Raw genomic sequence first — 17,186 nt, forward strand, 5'->3', positions numbered from 1 at the left:
TGTAACAGGGTTGAGTTCATTAGGGCACACAATGGAAAACGAATGGGTTTTTCTTGTTGGACAAGTCCTGGTCGTCCCATCCTGTTTCATTCTGTTTTCTTCCATTCTTCCATTTGGTGTCTAATGAACACAACCCATCTTGTAAGAAATTATCCCACTGCCTCTGTAGACGTCTGTTTTTGACGGGATGTGTTTATGTTGTCTTTATGTTCCAGGTGTTTGGCTTGGGCTCTGTGGCGCACGAGTCTTCACTGCTATAGCAGGCTGGGGGGCAGAGGTGTTCAGGTAAGACCAAAGGAGGGGGTGGTGGCCTGCTAGCAGGGTGGGGGTCAATTTTGTTTTGGTTCAGTGAATCCAGGAAGTTGATTGATATTCAATTTATGAATTCAAAAATTCACACATCCCACAGGCACAGACGTCAATTAAATGTCTATTCCACGTTGGTTCAATGTCATTTCATTGAAATTACGTGGAAGCAACCTTGATTCAACCAGTGTGTGCCCAGTAGGATATTTTTCCTTCCGAGTTTAGACAGGTGTTAATGGTGGGGTTGGCAGAATGTTCAGGTGTTCAGTGTTCAATTACAGGGCAGTAGAGGTGTTTTGGAGTGGACAGTCTGTTTTTGAGTGGACAGTCTGTTTTTGAGTGGACAGTCTGTTTTGGAGTGGACAGTCTGTTTTGGAGTGGACAGTCTGTTTTGGAGTGGACAGTCTGTTTTGGAGTGGACAGTCTGTTTTTGAGTGGACAGTCTGTTTTTGAGTGGACAGTCTGTTTTTGAGTGGACAGTCTGTTTTGGAGTGGACAGTCTGTTTTGGAGTGGACAGTCTGTTTTGGAGTGGACAGTCTGTTTTTGAGTGGACAGTCTGTTTTTGAGTGGACAGGGTGTTTTGGAGTGGACAGTCTGTTTCGGAGTGGACAGTCTGTTTTGGAGTGGACAGGGTGTTTTGGAGTGGACAGTTTGGTTTCCCATGCTAATGAACTTCTGCATTTTTCCCTTTGTCCTAGCCATTCACTTATTTTTGACATGTTCCTTTGTGCTGTATCTGTCCTCTTGTTTCTACCACAACAGGAAAAGGGGCTAGCCCGTTTGTTGTGGCATCTGATTGGATCTCTGGCCTTTTGTTATGGCATCTGATTGGGTCCCGCCCCTTTGTTATGGCATCTGATTGGATCTTACTGGCCGTTGCTGTCCAATTGTGGTAGGAACAAAAATCCGTCCATCTTGAACCCAAAAGACGTCCCTATTGAATGGATAAAATTATTTTGGACTCAACATTGCAGCTGATGTGATGCATTTTGCGTACATTGACTGACTGACTTTTATTAGATTGTTATATCTACAGTGTGTGGGAGAGGAACACACTTGTATCAAATGTCTCAGAGTAGGAGTGCTGATTTAGGATCAGTGTTGCCTTTTAGATCACAATAAATAAGATTACATGGCCATCATACAGCACCCGATGTCACAGGAAGGCCAAAAAGATCATCAAGGACATCAACCACCCAAGCCACTGCCTGTTCACCCCGCTATCATCCAGAAGGCGAGGTCAGTACAGGTGCCTCAAAGCTGGGACAGAGAGAATGAAAAACAGCTTCTATCTCAAGGCCATCAGACTGTTAAATAGCCATCACTAGCACATTAGAGGCTGCTGCTGCCTATTGAAATCACTGGCCACTTTAAGAAATGGAACACTAGTCACTTTAATAATGTTTACATATCTTGCACTACTCATCTCTGTCACGATCGTCTGAAGAAGCGGACCAATACGCAGCGCGTGGAGTGAACATGATGACTTTATTTAATAAAGCAACCACGAAAAAACAACAAATGACGATAGTGAAGTCCTCTGTAACACTGACAGAAACATGGAACAAAAACCCACAATACCCACGAGAAAACACACAGTATAAATATGGCTCCCAATCAGAGATAACGAGCCGACAGCTGTCACTCGTTACTTCCGATTGGGAGTCACCTGAATAATCACGAACAATCACCACACATAGAAATGAAACAACCAGAATACCCAACATAGAAATACACCCAAACAAGGAAAATGAACAACCCTGGCTCAATAATAAAGTCCATGGAGCCAGAGTGTCACAGTACCCCCCCCTAAAGGTGCGAACTCCGGGCGCACCAGCATACAGTCTAGGGGAGGGTCTGGGTGGGCGTCTGTCCCTGGTGGCGGCTCTGGCACTGGTCGTGGTCCCCACCCCACCATAGTCACTACCCGCTTACGTAGCCTCCTCCAAATGACCACCCCCCAACTAAACCCCACAGGATTAAGGGGCAGCACTGGACTAAGAGGCATCACCGGACTCAGGGGCAGCACCGGACTAAGGGGCAGCACCGGGCTAAGGGGCAGCACCGGGCTAAGGGGCAGCACCGGGCTAAGGGGCAGCACCGGACTAAGGGGCAGCACCGGACTGAATGGCGGATCCTGGCCGGCTGGCTCAGGCGGATCCTGGCTGGACGGCTCTGGCGGATCCTTGCTGGACGGCTCTGGCGGATCCTGGCTGGACGGCTCTGGCGGATCCTGGCTGGACGGCTCATGGCTGGCTGACGGATCTGGCTGCTCATGGCTGGCTGACGGATCTGGCTGCTCATGGCTGGCTGACGGATCTGGCTGCTCATGGCTGGCTGACGGATCTGGCTGATCCTGTCTGGCGGAAGGCTCTGGCTGATCCTGTCTGGCGGAAGGCTCTGGCTGATCCTGTCTGGGAAGGCTCTGGCTGATCCTGTCTGGCGGAAGGCTCTGGCTGATCCTGTCTGGCGGAAGGCTCTGGCTGATCCTGTCTGGCGGAAGGCTCTAGCGGCTCCTGTCTGGCGGAAGGCTCTAGCGGCTCCCGGTCTGGCGGACGGCTCTGAAGGCTCATGGCAGACGGGCGGCTTTGCAGGTTCAGTACAGACGGGCGGCTTTAGCGCCGTTGGGCAGACGGGCAGTTCAAGCGCCGTTGGGCAGACGGGCAGTTCAGGCGCCGTTGGGCAGACGGGCAGTCCAGGCGCCGTTGGGCAGACGGGCAGTTCAGGCGCCGTTGGGCAGACGGGCAGTTCAGGCGCCGTTGGGCAGACGGGCAGTTCAGGCGCCGTTGGGCAGACGGGCAGTTCAGGCGCCGTTGGGCAGACGGCAGACTCTGGCCGTCTGAGGCGCACCTTAGGCCTGGCGCGTAGTGCCGGAACTGGAGGTACCGGGCTGAGGACACGCATATCAGGGCTAGTGCGGGGGAGAAGCAACAGGGCATGCTGGACCCTGGGGACGCACCGTAGGCCTGATGCGTGGTGCCGGAACAGGCCGGGCAGGGCTGTCGACGCACACCGTATCCTTGGTGCGTGGAGCAGGAACAGGCCGGGCAGGGCTGTCGACGCACACCGTATCCTTGGTGCGTGGAGCAGGAACAGGCCGGGCTGGGCTGGCGACGCACACCGTAGGTTCTGTGCGTGGAGCAGGAACAGGCCGGGCAGGGCTGGCGACGCACACCGTAGGTTCTGTGCGTGGAGCAGGAACAGGCCGGGCTGGGCTGGCGACGCACACCGTGGGCTTGGTGCGTGGAGCAGGAACAGGCCGGGCAGGGCTGTCGACGCACACCGTATCCTTGGTGCGTGGAGCAGGAACAGGCCGGGCAGGGCTGTCGACGCACACCGTGGGCTTGGTGCGTGGAGCAGGAACAGGCCGGGCAGGGCTGTCGACGCACACCGTATCCTTGGTGCGTGGAGCAGGAACAGGCCGGGCAGGGCTGTCGACGCACACCGTGGGCTTGGTGCGTGGAGCAGGAACAGGCCGGGCAGGGCTGTCGACGCACACCGTATCCTTGGTGCGTGGAGCAGGAACAGGCCGGGCTGGGCTGGCGACGCACACCGTAGGTTCTGTGCGTGGAGCAGGAACAGGCCGGGCTGGGCTGGCGACGCACACCGTGGGCTTGATGCGTGGAGTAGGAACAGGCCGGTCCGTACTGGGAACACACCACTGGCTTTAACTGGGGATCAGGAACGGGCCGGACCGGACTGGTAACACACATCAGTCTCTCACGCCGTGCCGCAACAACTTCCCTTCCTCTACTCGCCAATGGCTCCCGTAATCCGATAGCCTTCTCTCCACGTCTCCCTGTGGCCGCCTCCTGCTGCCCAGCCGCCCAAAGCCATGTGCCCCCCAAAAAACTTTTTGGGGTTGCCTCTCGTCCTTCCAACGATGATGGCCCTGCTGACGCCCGTTGCTCCTCTCTCGCCAGGGCCTTGATCTTCCCCCAAGGTCCCTTGCCCCCGAGCATGTCCTCCCAGGACCACGATTTGCCCACCTGGGCCATCGCCAGCCTCTCGATCTCCTTACCAGGCGCTTCCTCCCATGTCCAGCTGTCTTGCTCCTGGACACGCTGCTTGGTCCTTCTATGGTGGGTTTTTCTGTCACGATCGTCTGAAGAAGCGGACCAATACGCAGCGCGTGGAGTGAACATGATGACTTTATTTAATAAAGCAACCACGAAAAAACAACAAATGACGATAGTGAAGTCCTCTGTAACACTGACAGAAACATGGAACAAAAACCCACAATACCCACGAGAAAACACACAGTATAAATATGGCTCCCAATCAGAGATAACGAGCCGACAGCTGTCACTCGTTACCTCCGATTGGGAGTCACCTGAATAATCACGAACAATCACCACACATAGAAATGAAACAACCAGAATACCCAACATAGAAATACACCCAAACAAGGAAAATGAACAACCCTGGCTCAATAATAAAGTCCATGGAGCCAGAGTGTCACAATCTCATATGTATATACTGCATTCTATTCTATAATATTATTCTGTATCTTAGTCCATGCCGCTCTGTCATTGCTTGTCCATATATGTATATATTCTTAAATCCCATTCCTTACTAGTTTTGTGTGTATTGGGTATATGATGTGAAATTGTTAGATATTACTTGTTAGATATTACTGCACTGTTGGAGCTAGAAGCACAAGCATTTCGCTACACCCGCTATAACATCTGCTAAACACATGTATGTGACAAAAAACATTTGATTTGACTGATCTACAAATAATAATGAGTAGTTATTTATGATGAAGGTCATTTGAAGATCAGACTGACTGGTAATTTGAAGATCAGACTAACATTGCAGTTGCCTGCAATGTCGAACAATCCCAATGTGATAATCAGGAAATCTTGTCAATCAGGAATTCTGATGACATGTTAAAGGAGCGCCTACTTGAAAATACAATAGATTGATTCCAATGATCAATGGCTGCCAGTTCGCAAAATGTTAATAATAGAATAGAAATTCCCCAAAGTTATTTTTGTTAGATATTTTCTTGATTTTGACCACTATAACCAATCTCCTCTCTCTCTCTGTTGTGCAGGGCAGGTAACGGGTGGTGGTGGGTAACTGTTCTAGCCCCCCTGGTGGGAGGAGTCACAGGGGCAGCCTGAGTAGAACTGAGTAGTTCTGAGAGCACACTGATTGGACTGGTTACTTTCTAGACAGTTCAAGTCCTATTGGAGGTGGTCCAGACTGAATTGTGAAAGTGAAACGGAGCATGAATTCAGTTTGGATCGCAGATTTAAGGATGGTAGAATGAGACTACCGCTAACAGAAGTGGAAGCTGCGTATAAATGTTGGCTGTAGGTACAGGTCTAGGATCAGCTTAGCTTACCCCTCAACCAATAGAATCGTGGAGCCATGAAACTGAGAGAGACTATGTCAAGAATGTAATTGTCTCTCATTACTCGTATTTGGACAGTGGAGAAAATCTGGACACATTATAATGGACAATGACTCAGGTTTAACCTCAATAATTCCCCTCTGCATGTAATAAATATACAGCCATGGACACATAAACACAACATGGAAAATGAATAGGATCAGCAGGAGGGCCCACAAGGCTTCCCAGGGACTAGCATTGCCAAACACACACACACACACACACACACACTTTTAGGAGAAGAAGCATTTACAGTATAGTGGTATAATACATACCGTTTCCCTGCCATTAGTGACTCGGGAAGCCAAGCGCTGTAGCCCAATTAGCTACCATATACAAAATTAACTTAATTATTTTGATGGGTAGTGGACTAGTGGCCTTAGATGTTGCTTCTGGGCCATTTTCACCCCACCCAAGAAACAAATGTAGCGGAAACACTGGCATATCCTATGGTAAACACTGCCATACCCCCGCCCCCACTATGTCTCCCTGGGCTGACTGTTTCAGCTTGGCTTTGCCCCGGAAGGCTTTGCTGGGGTCCAGCTTGTTGACGGTCTGCTCTCTGGCCAGGTCAGCCATACTGGGCTCACAGTGGAACGTCAGAGGCTTGTAGAGAGACGCCCACTGCTGTTGAGAACAAAGCGGCTATAGTACTGTTTTTCCCTCTTGAGACGCCGTAGAGTTAATCTAACATAACTCAATATTTTTTTAACATGTATTTTCCTTCTTTATTATTGCTGAGGATGTTGTGTGCACAAACAGCCTAAAAAACCCTTGCTGAAGACCAAAACGAACAAAAACATCACAAGATGTCATAATAATATATGCACAAACCGTTTCAGATGGGAAACATGCGGACACCTTTAGGCATAATCCTGTTTTAAGCATTATCCCCTGTTTTAGGCATAATCCTGTTTTAAGCATAATCCAGTGATTTATTTGTTTTAGCTGGAAAGTTCTTACACATAGCCTGACTAACTGGGGTATGTTATGTTTGACATTACTGTATATATTGTACATACATTGAAAGAAACAAAATCTATTTTTATCCATTTTTGGCTATGCTGATTTAGCATTTTACTTACATAGGCTACATGATAGTGGGCTAATGGTACATGTATGTCTACCATATTTACAATTATATCTACATGCAATACATAAGAACAATGGGTCACATTTTTCAAGTGCTTTTAGCCACCCCATGTATGTTCTTTAATTTTTCCCCAATTCCAGCCAAATCCCTGGACCCCACACTAGCCCCTTCTAGGAAGCGACGGTATATGTATTAGGTTGGCCTGGGGCCGTAGGGGGTGAAGACGTACTGCCACTCTGGCAGGCCCAGGTTAGTGATCATCAGGCGGTAGTAGGCGGTGAAGCTGGGCATCAGGTAGTGCCAGTACAGAGAGTGGTCCAGGAACCACACCTCACACTGCAGGGCCACCACACCTGAAACCAAACATCCATGGTGACAAGGAGCAAGGGGGATACAATAATGAGGCACACATTTCCATTCATGTTAACCTGTCAATAACAATTTTGCTTTATAACTTTAATAACATTTGGTGTAAAATATGGCAAACTGAAATTGTCTTACTCTGTTAATCTGTCATGATCCTTTATGCACACAGTGCATGTGGCCAATCACATGGGTTAATGGGAAAGTACCTTTTGTGCAGTCTTTATAGACCAGGCAGACTTTGCCATTCTCGCTGCAGGGGTCCAGCTCAAAGATACGGCTCCTGGAATCAAAATGGGGCTCCGCTGTCTCACACTCTGACTCTGAAGAAAACATAATGTGTGAATGATGTGTGTGTGTGTGAGTGTGCTACTATTGTTGTAAACCGGGTAGGCCTATCTATACACGTAGACGTAACAATTTACTGGAAAGTTTGCTACAATACCCTGTATTCTACGAGATGTTCAACATTTCGACAAGGAACCCATAGCTAGATGATTGAGCATACAGTAACATTGGAAGCTGAACCTAGAGAAAACACTAAGTAACTGAAAAAAGTGGTGTCACCTTCAACTTGGGGAGGGAGAACACTGACGACGACTGGCACAGAGGACGCAGTTTGGCCACACCATTGAGCAGCATGCATCCTAAAGGGACACACTCATCTGGTTCAATAGAAGAAGGCGTGTCACAGAGAGAATAATAGATCACGTTCACTTGTCTTGCTGTACTGGGAATCTCCTCTATGCACTAAAACAACTTTAAATAATTTACACAGCAAAAAAAAAAACATACACTGGAAAAACTGTGCAGATGCAAAGATTGGCAATAGAATTACTGTAAAATCTCCCTCAGTTTTATTCTGTTGCCAAACGTATCTGCACAGTTCTTCCAGTAAATGTGGTTTTGTACAATTTTCTCTGAAATTGTTTATAGTCATCATCCAAATCCTCTACATACTCCACTCTGTGGTGAATAAAATAAAGTTCTATATTGTTGTAAGACACACAGAATTTAGTTGACTACATTTACAAAATGACATTACTGTAAAGTAAAAACACCAAGCCTAAACTGTCACGAGTTGCTAAGCCAGAACCCAGAAGCAGACCAGGACAAGGTAAGTAGAAACGAAGGTGAGTGTTTATTACAAATTCAAGAGTGATGCTGAATAATCCAGGGAACAGAGCGGGCGGCGTTGATTAGTTGTTGGGGGTGCAGTGGTTGATCCCATCCTGGGTCGGCAGCCGCCGACCACCAGGCAGAGGTTGGATGAAGGTTCCGGACGGGTGACTGCAGATGGAACAAAACGGGGGTAAGTAAGTAACAAACCAACACGGTGCAAAAACAACAAAACTAACGCTAGGCTCTAAAACTGATACTCTGGTAAACCTACTGTTCATGGCTAACGATCCGGCAGGGACTGGATGTTAGGCCAGAACCTAAGAAGGGTGATGATCAGGACCAGGTGTGCAGATTGCTGATGGGATGCAGGTGCGGAAATCAAGAGAGCTCCCGGAGCGTTCCCGAACCCTCGGGAAACTGGAGATCACGAACAGAAAAACTAGTCACCAGACAGGACCCGACTCAGACTGCCGGGATCGTTACAGTACCCCCCTCCGACGAACGCCACCGGGCGGACTCCCGGAGCGCCAGGATGGAGGCGGTAGAAGTCACTGATGAGGTCAGCATCTAGGACCTGTCGCCGCGGAATCCAACTCCTCTCTTCAGGACCATACCCCTCCCAGTCCACAAGATACTGGAAACCCCGGCCCCGCCGTCTGGAATCCATGATGCGACGCACCGTGTAGGCAGGACCACCTCCGATCATCCGAGGAGGAGGAGGAGGAGGCGGCGGAGGCAACAGAGGACTGAGGAAGACAGGCTTGAGGCAGGAGACATGAAAAGTGGGATGGACTCTGAGCGTCCTCGGTAGTTTGAGTCGAACTGCCACTGGATTGATCACCTTCTCCACCACAAACGGACCAATGAACTTGGGCAACAACTTCCTAGACTCAGTCCGTAACGGAAGATCCCGTGTGGCCAACCAAACCCTATCTCCGATGGTATAGGTGGGAGCGGGGATCCGGCGACGATTCGCCTGGAGCTGATACCGGTCCGAAACTCTAAGGAGTGCCTTTCTGGCCCGATGCCAGGTCCGGTGGCAACGACGAATATGGGCCTGAACAGAAGGCACTGAGAGCTCCTTCTCCTGAGAAGGGAACAGGGGAGGTTGGTAGCCATACAGGCACTGGAAGGGAGACATCCCAGTGGCAGATGTAGGGAGAGTATTGTGGGCATACTCAACCCAAGGCAACTGAGAGACCCAGGAGGTGGGGTTGGAAGAGACCAGACAGCGTAGCGTGGATTCCATCTTCTGGTTGGCTCTCTCCGCCTGACCATTGGATTGGGGGTGAAACCCAGATGTGAGACTGACTGTAGCTCCAATGGCCAAACAGAAGGACTTCCAGACAGCAGAGGTAAACTGAGGGCCACGGTCGGAAACGATATCACTGGGCAAACCGTGGACCCTGAAAACCTCCCTAACCAGGATCTCGGACGTCTCCGAGGCAGAGGGAAGCTTGGCAATTGGCACAAAGTGGGCGAACTTGCTGAATCTGTCCACGATAGTCAGAACGACCGTGTTCCCCTCAGAAGCGGGCAACCCAGTGACGAAGTCCAGGGCCAGATGCGACCATGGTCGCCGGGGAATAGGAAGGGGGTGAAGTAGTCCAGAGCTGGGCCGATTGGTACTCTTATTCTGCGCACACACTGGACAGGCAGCAACAAAACCCCGAGTATCCTCGGCCATGGCAGGCCACCAAAAACGTCTGCGAAGAAACGCCATTGTCCGAGCCACGCCAGGGTGACAAGCCATCTTGCTGGCGTGGGACCATTTGAGGACAGCAGGACGAACCGACTCAGGCACAAACAACCGACCCGGGTGGACCGTTACGGAACCGGGCTGAGTCCGAAGGGCCGCCAGCACCTCCTCCTCAATCTTCCACATAACTGCTCCCACGACGCAGTTCCGGGGGAGAATTGTCTCGGTCTTGGACCCACTCTCCTCCGTCTTGGAGAACATCCGGGACAAGGCGTCCCGCCTTGCCGTTCTTAGATCCAGGTCGGAACGTCAGGGAAAACTTGAATCGTCCGAAAAACAACGCCCACCTGGCCTGACCGGGAGTTGAGGCGTTTAGCCGATTGCACGTAAGCAAGATTCTTGTGGTCAGTCCAGACAATAAACGGTTGCTCCGCCCCTCCAACCAGTGGCGCCACTCCTCCAAGGCAAGTTTCACCGCGAGAAGCTCCCGGTTACCCACATCGTAATTCCTCTCCGCAGGCGAAAGGCGACGAGTAGTAGGCGCAGGGATGGAGTTTACTGTCCGTGGAGCATCGCTGCGACAGGATGGCGCCAACTCCCACATCAGACGCGTCCACTTCAACGACGAACTGACGGGCCGTGTCCGGTTGAGAGAGAATCGGTGCGTTGGTGAATCGCCTCTTCAAATCCAGAAACGCTCGATCCGCCTCCGGATTCCACTTGAAGGTCCTGATACTGGAAGTCAAGGCAGTTAACGGAGCGGCCACACGGCTGTAATCCCGGATGAATCTGCGGTAGAAATTCGCAAACCCCAAAAATCTCTGGAGCTGCAATCTCGTACCGGGCTGGGCCCATTCCAGAACCGCTCTAACCTTCTCCTGGTCCATCCTAATCTCTCCCCTGGAGATGATGTACCCGAGAAAGGATGTCGTGTGGGCGTGAAACTCGCACTTCTCGGCCTTCACGAACAGGCGATTCTCCAACAATCGCTGCAGAACCTGCCGGACATGCTGGACGTGGTCGGAAGGTTCCTTCGAGAAGATCAGAATGTCATCCAGGTAAACAAACACAAAGAGACCGATCATATCTCTCAGGACGTCGTTCACCATACTCTGGAATACCGCTGGAGCATTGGTCAGTCCAAACGGCATCACCTGATACTCGAAGTGACCCATCGGTGTATTGAAACCCGTCAACCACTCGTCCCCCTCTCTGATCCGGACCATGTGATACGCATTGCGTAGGTCTAGCTTGGTGAACACCGTAGCACCCTGTAAGGAGTCGAAGGCAGAACTCATCAAGGGCAGGGGATACTTGTTCTTGACCGTGATGTCATTCAACCCCCCGATAATCAATACACGGTCGAAGAGAGCCATCCTTCTTACCCACAAAGAAGAATCCTGCCCCCAGGGGTGATGACGAGGGACGAAACGAGACCAGCAGCTAGGGACTCCTTGATGTAGGTCTCCAAAGCCTCACGTTCAGGTCGGGAGATACTGTATAACCTTCCCTTGGGGTAGACAGCTCCAGGGAACAGGTTGATGGCACAATCATATGGTCGGTGGGGAGGGAGTGACAGAGCCTTCTGCTTACTGAAAACTTCCCCAAATCGTGATATGTCTCGGGAACCAGGGACAAATCTGGGGGTTTAGCCTCAATCACCTGACTGGGAACCGAATGGGGGCAGGCAGTCTTGAGACAGTTAGCATGACAATCAAGGCTCCAACTCGTTACCTTGCCCGTCACCCAATCGAACGTGGGATTGTGTTCCTTCAGCCAGGGGTATCCAAGGACCAGAGGAACATGGGAAGACGGCAGAATGAAGAATGAAATCATCTCAGAATGATTCCCCGACAACCGCATCTTAACCGGTTCAGTCCTCATCGTGATACGTGCCAGACTACTGCCGTTCAGAGTGGTCGCTTCAATGGCTTCCGGCAATTGCTCCTTGGAAAGCCCCAGCTGTTCCACCAACTCGGCATCAAGAAAGCTTCCATCGGCACCTGAATCGATAAAAGCGTTAATCGCTAAGCTCTGATTCCTGTTCACAAGGGTAGCCGGGAAACGGGGTCTGACAGAGGTACTGAGAGGTTGAAACTGGCTCGCTAAAAGTCCTCCCAACTTTAGCGAGCCGGGCAGTTTGACGACCGCCGGGAACAAGTGGAGATGTAATGTCCCGAGCTACCACAGTAGAGGCAGCAGTTGGTCTTACGTCTATGTTGACGCTCCTCCTTGGTTAACCCGTGCCGCCCCACTTGCATGGGTTCAGAATCGGGAGAGAGGACCTCTCCACTAATCCTTTGTGGTGGAGAATGATCGACATGTTCTGGTCCACCACCCGACCCGACTGGGAACTGAGAAGCTGATCGATTGGACGGACCCCATTGCTTCTCCCTCCTTCGCTCTCGGACTCGATTATCCACCCGAATAGACAAGGCTACCAAGCTGTCCAGGTCACTAGGCTCCGGATAGGAGATCAACTCATCCTTGAGCTGCTCCGACAGACCCTGGTAAAAGGCCGCTTGCAGAGACTCCTCGTTCCACCCATCTCTCCACAGCCCACGTCTTGAACTCGATCACGAAGTCGGCCACGCTGCGAGTTCCTTGGTGAAGCGAAAACAGGCGCCTAGCTGCGTCCCTCCCTCGGACGGAATGGTCGAAGAGCTTCCTCATCTCGGCCGTGAACCCCTGGTATGAAGCCATGCAGGGGTCTTGTCGTTCCCAAACGGCTGAAGCCCACTCCAGCGCTCGACCACGCAGCAACGCAATCACAAAGGCTATCCTAGCCTTGTCTGTCGCATAAGAGTAGGGCTGTAGATCGAACACTAATCCACACTGCATAAGGAAGGAACGGCATCTTCCCAGCTCCCCCTCATATCTATCCGGCGTCGGAACCTTGGGCTCACGGAAGGACACAGCTCCAGAAGCGGCAGGCGAGATGGGTGAAACCGGTAGTGGATCCTCCACCGGAACTTTGCGTTGGTTCTGGACCTCCGTCAGACCGGTAGAAAGGTTCCGAACTGACAACGCGATCTCCTGTAGTACCGTGCTATGATGGCCCAACATCTTCTCCTGATGGGTAATGGCATGGCGAACAGAGTCCAGGTCCGCTGGGTTCATTACTGGCCGGATCGTTCTGTCACGAGTTGCTAAGCCAGAACCCAGAAGCAGACCAGGACAAGGTAAGTAGAAACGAAGGTGAGTGTTTATTACAAATTCAAGAGTGATGCTGAATAATCCAGGGAACAGAGCGGGCGGCGTTGATTAGTTGTTGGGGGTGCAGTGGTTGATCCCATCCTGGGTCGGCAGCCGCCGACCACCAGGCAGAGGTTGGATGAAGGTTCCGGACGGGTGACTGCAGATGGAACAAAACGGGGGTAAGTAAGTAACAAACCAACACGGTGCAAAAACAACAAAACTAACGCTAGGCTCTAAAACTGATACTCTGGTAAACCTACTGTTCATGGCTAACGATCCGGCAGGGACTGGATGTTAGGCCAGAACCTAAGAAGGGTGATGATCAGGACCAGGTGTGCAGATTGCTGATGGGATGCAGGTGCGGAAATCAAGAGAGCTCCCCGGAGCGTTCCCGAACCCTCGGGAAACTGGAGATCACGAACAGAAAAACTAGTCACCAGACAGGACCCGACTCAGACTGCCGGGATCGTTACATAAACTGTATCTGTACAGTGACTCACATAGAAGATGTGAAGCACACACACAATGCAAACAGTAACACTTTGGAGACAAAGGCAGAGGTGAGAACCACAAATAAACAATGGCCATGAGAGTTTAGTGGCCTCTCCAAAGTTACAAGGATGAAACCTAGAACAGCATACAGTGAACTAATATGAAACATAGACAATAACTACTTTGGAATGATATAACATTGAAATTACTTGTTACATAGGCCTATGCAAACTAAATCCAAAGCACAAAATGCAGACAACTTATAAAAAACGAAATACATATAGTACATTAGCTATCCAAAATCGCTCCCCTAATCCGAGTCCGACTCCGGTATACTTATTCATAGCTGCCTTCTTTTTAGTTTCCTGTTCGATATTCTTAGTTTTTACCTTTTTTCCCGCCTTGAGAAGCCATCTTTTATGCTAAAGCGATGAAATTAAAGTGATGACATCTGTTTACAATGTAATGTAGCGTGCTCAGTGCGTCCCGTCTCTGAGCCAGGTAGTTTGCATTACGCATAAAAGGTTCTAGGCCTTGCTTTGTCCCACCCAGGTCAACTGCATAGCCCTGGAAAGCTTATCTCGTTGGCTACAAGACTGTCAAGGTGCCATAGTGGCCAATCCCCTGTGTAATGGATGTCTACAGCGCGTAAACAGGCAACTTCATATTTTTGATGCCCAAAGATAGTCACTCGGTGGACATTTGATGTTGCCATTAAGTCATACATCATCAGATAATTGGCAATATGCTAGATTTGTTCCTACCAACCTAACGATTAATTTGATACCCCCCATGTAGCTATAGCTCAAACACAGACCAAATCGAAGCTTACCTTGTAAGCTGTTTGCTGTTTGGTGAAACCTTTTGACTCTCCGGGCTGGTAAATCACACCAAAGATTTTAAGGCATCGATCAATAGCCAAGATCCTCAGCTTTCCGCAGAAACCCTGCTTTTGCAGATAGGGGCTACCGTTATCATACCAGACTAAATTGAATAAAAACAATCAAATAGGGTCCCCAAATATAGGGACTTTACATTTAAGAGGTTAATAAAAATAATAATTATATATATATATATATATATATATATATATATATATATATATATATATATATATATACACCGGTGACAACCTGGTTAATTAACAATATTGGGTTATAAACACATGTTTTTTTATATAAATAAATGTGGCACACAAAGGCAATGTAGAACACCAAAAACACATGAAATCTGCTGAAATACGTTTTGTACATATTTGCACAAATTGAGTGTGAGATTTTGTTGCAACGCATGTCGAGAATGTTGAGGAGAGAATGTGCATTGGTGTGATCACTTTTGGCCGGTTATGATAACATTGTAGCACTGATGATGCATTGCAAATTGTTGCACAGGACAGACAGTGACGAGAACAGTGAAAAAGAAGATCCAAAGGAATTGACAACCATTCGAAAAATGCAAAACACTTGCAAACCACTTGAGCAATGAGGAGGGTGAGGAGGGTATCTAGCAGCAACATGGTCTCATTAGAATAATTATGTCAAGATAGTGTCATTTAACCATTGTAGCTGTACATCTCAAAACATTCAGACATATTTCTAATAAAGTATTCTAGTTTAGTAAAGGCAAACGAAGGCCGGGATTTTATCCAATCGTGGGTTATAGGCAATTCAGCTTTAAAAGGCAATGTTCCAGTGGTCGCAGAGATTGCATTCACGATAAACGCTGCATATGTCAGCTCAATCGGAAATTGCATTTAAAAGCTGCATTGCATATAACCCTTGATTAGATTGAATCCCATTTATATGGGATCCTGAGTGCCGCAGCGGTCTAAGGCACTGCATTGCAGTGCTAGAGGCGTCACTACAGACCCGGGTTCGTTCCCGGCTGTATCACAACCGGCCGTGATCGGGAGTTCCATAAGGCGGCACACAATTGACCCAGCATCATCCGGGTTAGGGGAGGATTTGGCCGGGGTAGCCTGTCATTGTAAATAAGAATTTGTTCTAACTGACTTGCCTCGATAAATAAAATACAAATTAAAAAATATTATCTGATTGTAGAGACACAGTGGTTGTGGATTGTCTTACAGCGCCCTCTAGTGTTAACCAGAAGTCTCACATATCACCATAGTGCTCCCTAAAGTTAAATCCACTGACCAAGGTCTCCACTTTGTTTGTTGTAGAGCAAGTCAAGGTCTAAGTCAAAGGTAAGAAAACTATACCTAGAGAAAACATGAATGAAATTATATCCTAATAATCATGCGGGATACATACCCATATCAATGTCCTCTAATTGACTTGACCTTTTGCCTCAGAAACAAAAGGAGGAGGATCTGTCAGCCCTAGACCACCTGTCTGGACAGCTGAGTTCAGACGTAGTGCCAGCATCCACAAATAAGGGTGGCAAGAGCTAGACCTCTAGGTAAGGACTACAAGACTCAACCATCTTTATTGAAACGTATTTCCTAAAGTACTAGCATACATACTATTTAGCAGAGGTGTGGACTCGAGTCATGTGACTTGGACTCGAGTCAGACTCGAGTCATGAATTTGATGACTTCAGACTCGACTCGACAAAATGTACAAAGACTTGCAACTCGACTTGGACTTTAACATCAATGACTCGTGACTTGACTTGGACTTGCGCCTTATGACTCGAGAAGACTTGCTACGAGGACTTGTAATGACTTGCAAAGGCTTGCTAAGAGGACTTGAAATGACTCGAAACTAAAATGTAGGACTTTGGACTCGACTTGAGACTTGATGGCTTTGACTTTTGACTCGACTTGGGACTTGCCTCATCTTTGACTCGACTTGACTCGGGACTCGAGGGCAAAGACTTGAGACTTACTTGTGACTTGCATAACAATGACTTTGTCCCACCTCTGCTATTTAGTCTGTATCTACTGGCCTAGCATACTTATTAATATCTTATGACAGGTTTTTGACTGATGTATGTCCTGTGACATTGACTGATGTACGTTTCTGATGTATTGCAGGTTTCTAGCGCAGTACATGTCCCCTGCCACACGGAGGCGCCACTCGAGGGAGCTGCTGTGATTCTATTTTTTTTTTATGGTGGAGAACGGTATACTGGATAAACAACACGCACACACACACACACACACACACACACACACAGTGTGTAACACCTTTCCTGCTAGGTTTCGCACATGACAGAAGAGTGTACCAGTTTTGGTTTATTTGCTTTGAGATGAACGTAATGTACCAGTGACGTTGCTGCAACATTGCTACAGCATACAGTTTAGGAACAGTATATAGTGGGTATGTAGGATCGGGATGTCTGTCCAATCTTGTTGTACACAGAAAAGCGAGTTCTCTATTAAATGGACAGCCACCATAAGACACTAGTGTACAGCATAGTCTGCTCAGTTTGATGATAACACTTCGTTTTCAATATTGAAATGTGTAAAAGGATTTACAGGAAATGATCTGCTTGATACGGATGCATCTGAGAGCTCATGCAATTATATACATTTACTTTCTGTAAA

General features: G+C 48.9%; 1 protein-coding gene and 1 long non-coding RNA gene across 2 annotated transcripts; one reads left to right on the top strand and one right to left on the bottom strand.

Moving 5' to 3' along the window:
* Positions 1–4,255: 4,255 nt before the first annotated feature.
* LOC121578447 (tubulin polyglutamylase complex subunit 2) lies at positions 4,256–14,089 on the bottom strand (the record flags this gene model as incomplete). The annotated part of the gene is given in 6 exon segments (XM_041892825.1): positions 4,256–4,276; positions 6,189–6,335; positions 6,961–7,154; positions 7,374–7,485; positions 7,732–7,829; positions 14,065–14,089. Coding segments are annotated over 6 exon segments (597 nt in total), but the record flags the coding sequence as incomplete, so codon positions are not given.
* Positions 14,090–15,855: 1,766 nt separating this feature from the next.
* LOC121578638 lies at positions 15,856–16,734 on the top strand. Its single transcript, XR_006002799.1, has 3 exons — positions 15,856–15,881; positions 15,990–16,096; positions 16,674–16,734. It is a non-coding gene; the product is annotated as an uncharacterized LOC121578638 (long non-coding RNA).
* The last annotated feature ends 452 nt before the right edge of the window (positions 16,735–17,186 follow it).

Source organism: Coregonus clupeaformis, chromosome 12, assembly GCF_020615455.1.
Source record: "Coregonus clupeaformis isolate EN_2021a chromosome 12, ASM2061545v1, whole genome shotgun sequence".
In the NCBI taxonomy this organism is placed as follows: domain Eukaryota; kingdom Metazoa; phylum Chordata; class Actinopteri; order Salmoniformes; family Salmonidae; genus Coregonus; species Coregonus clupeaformis.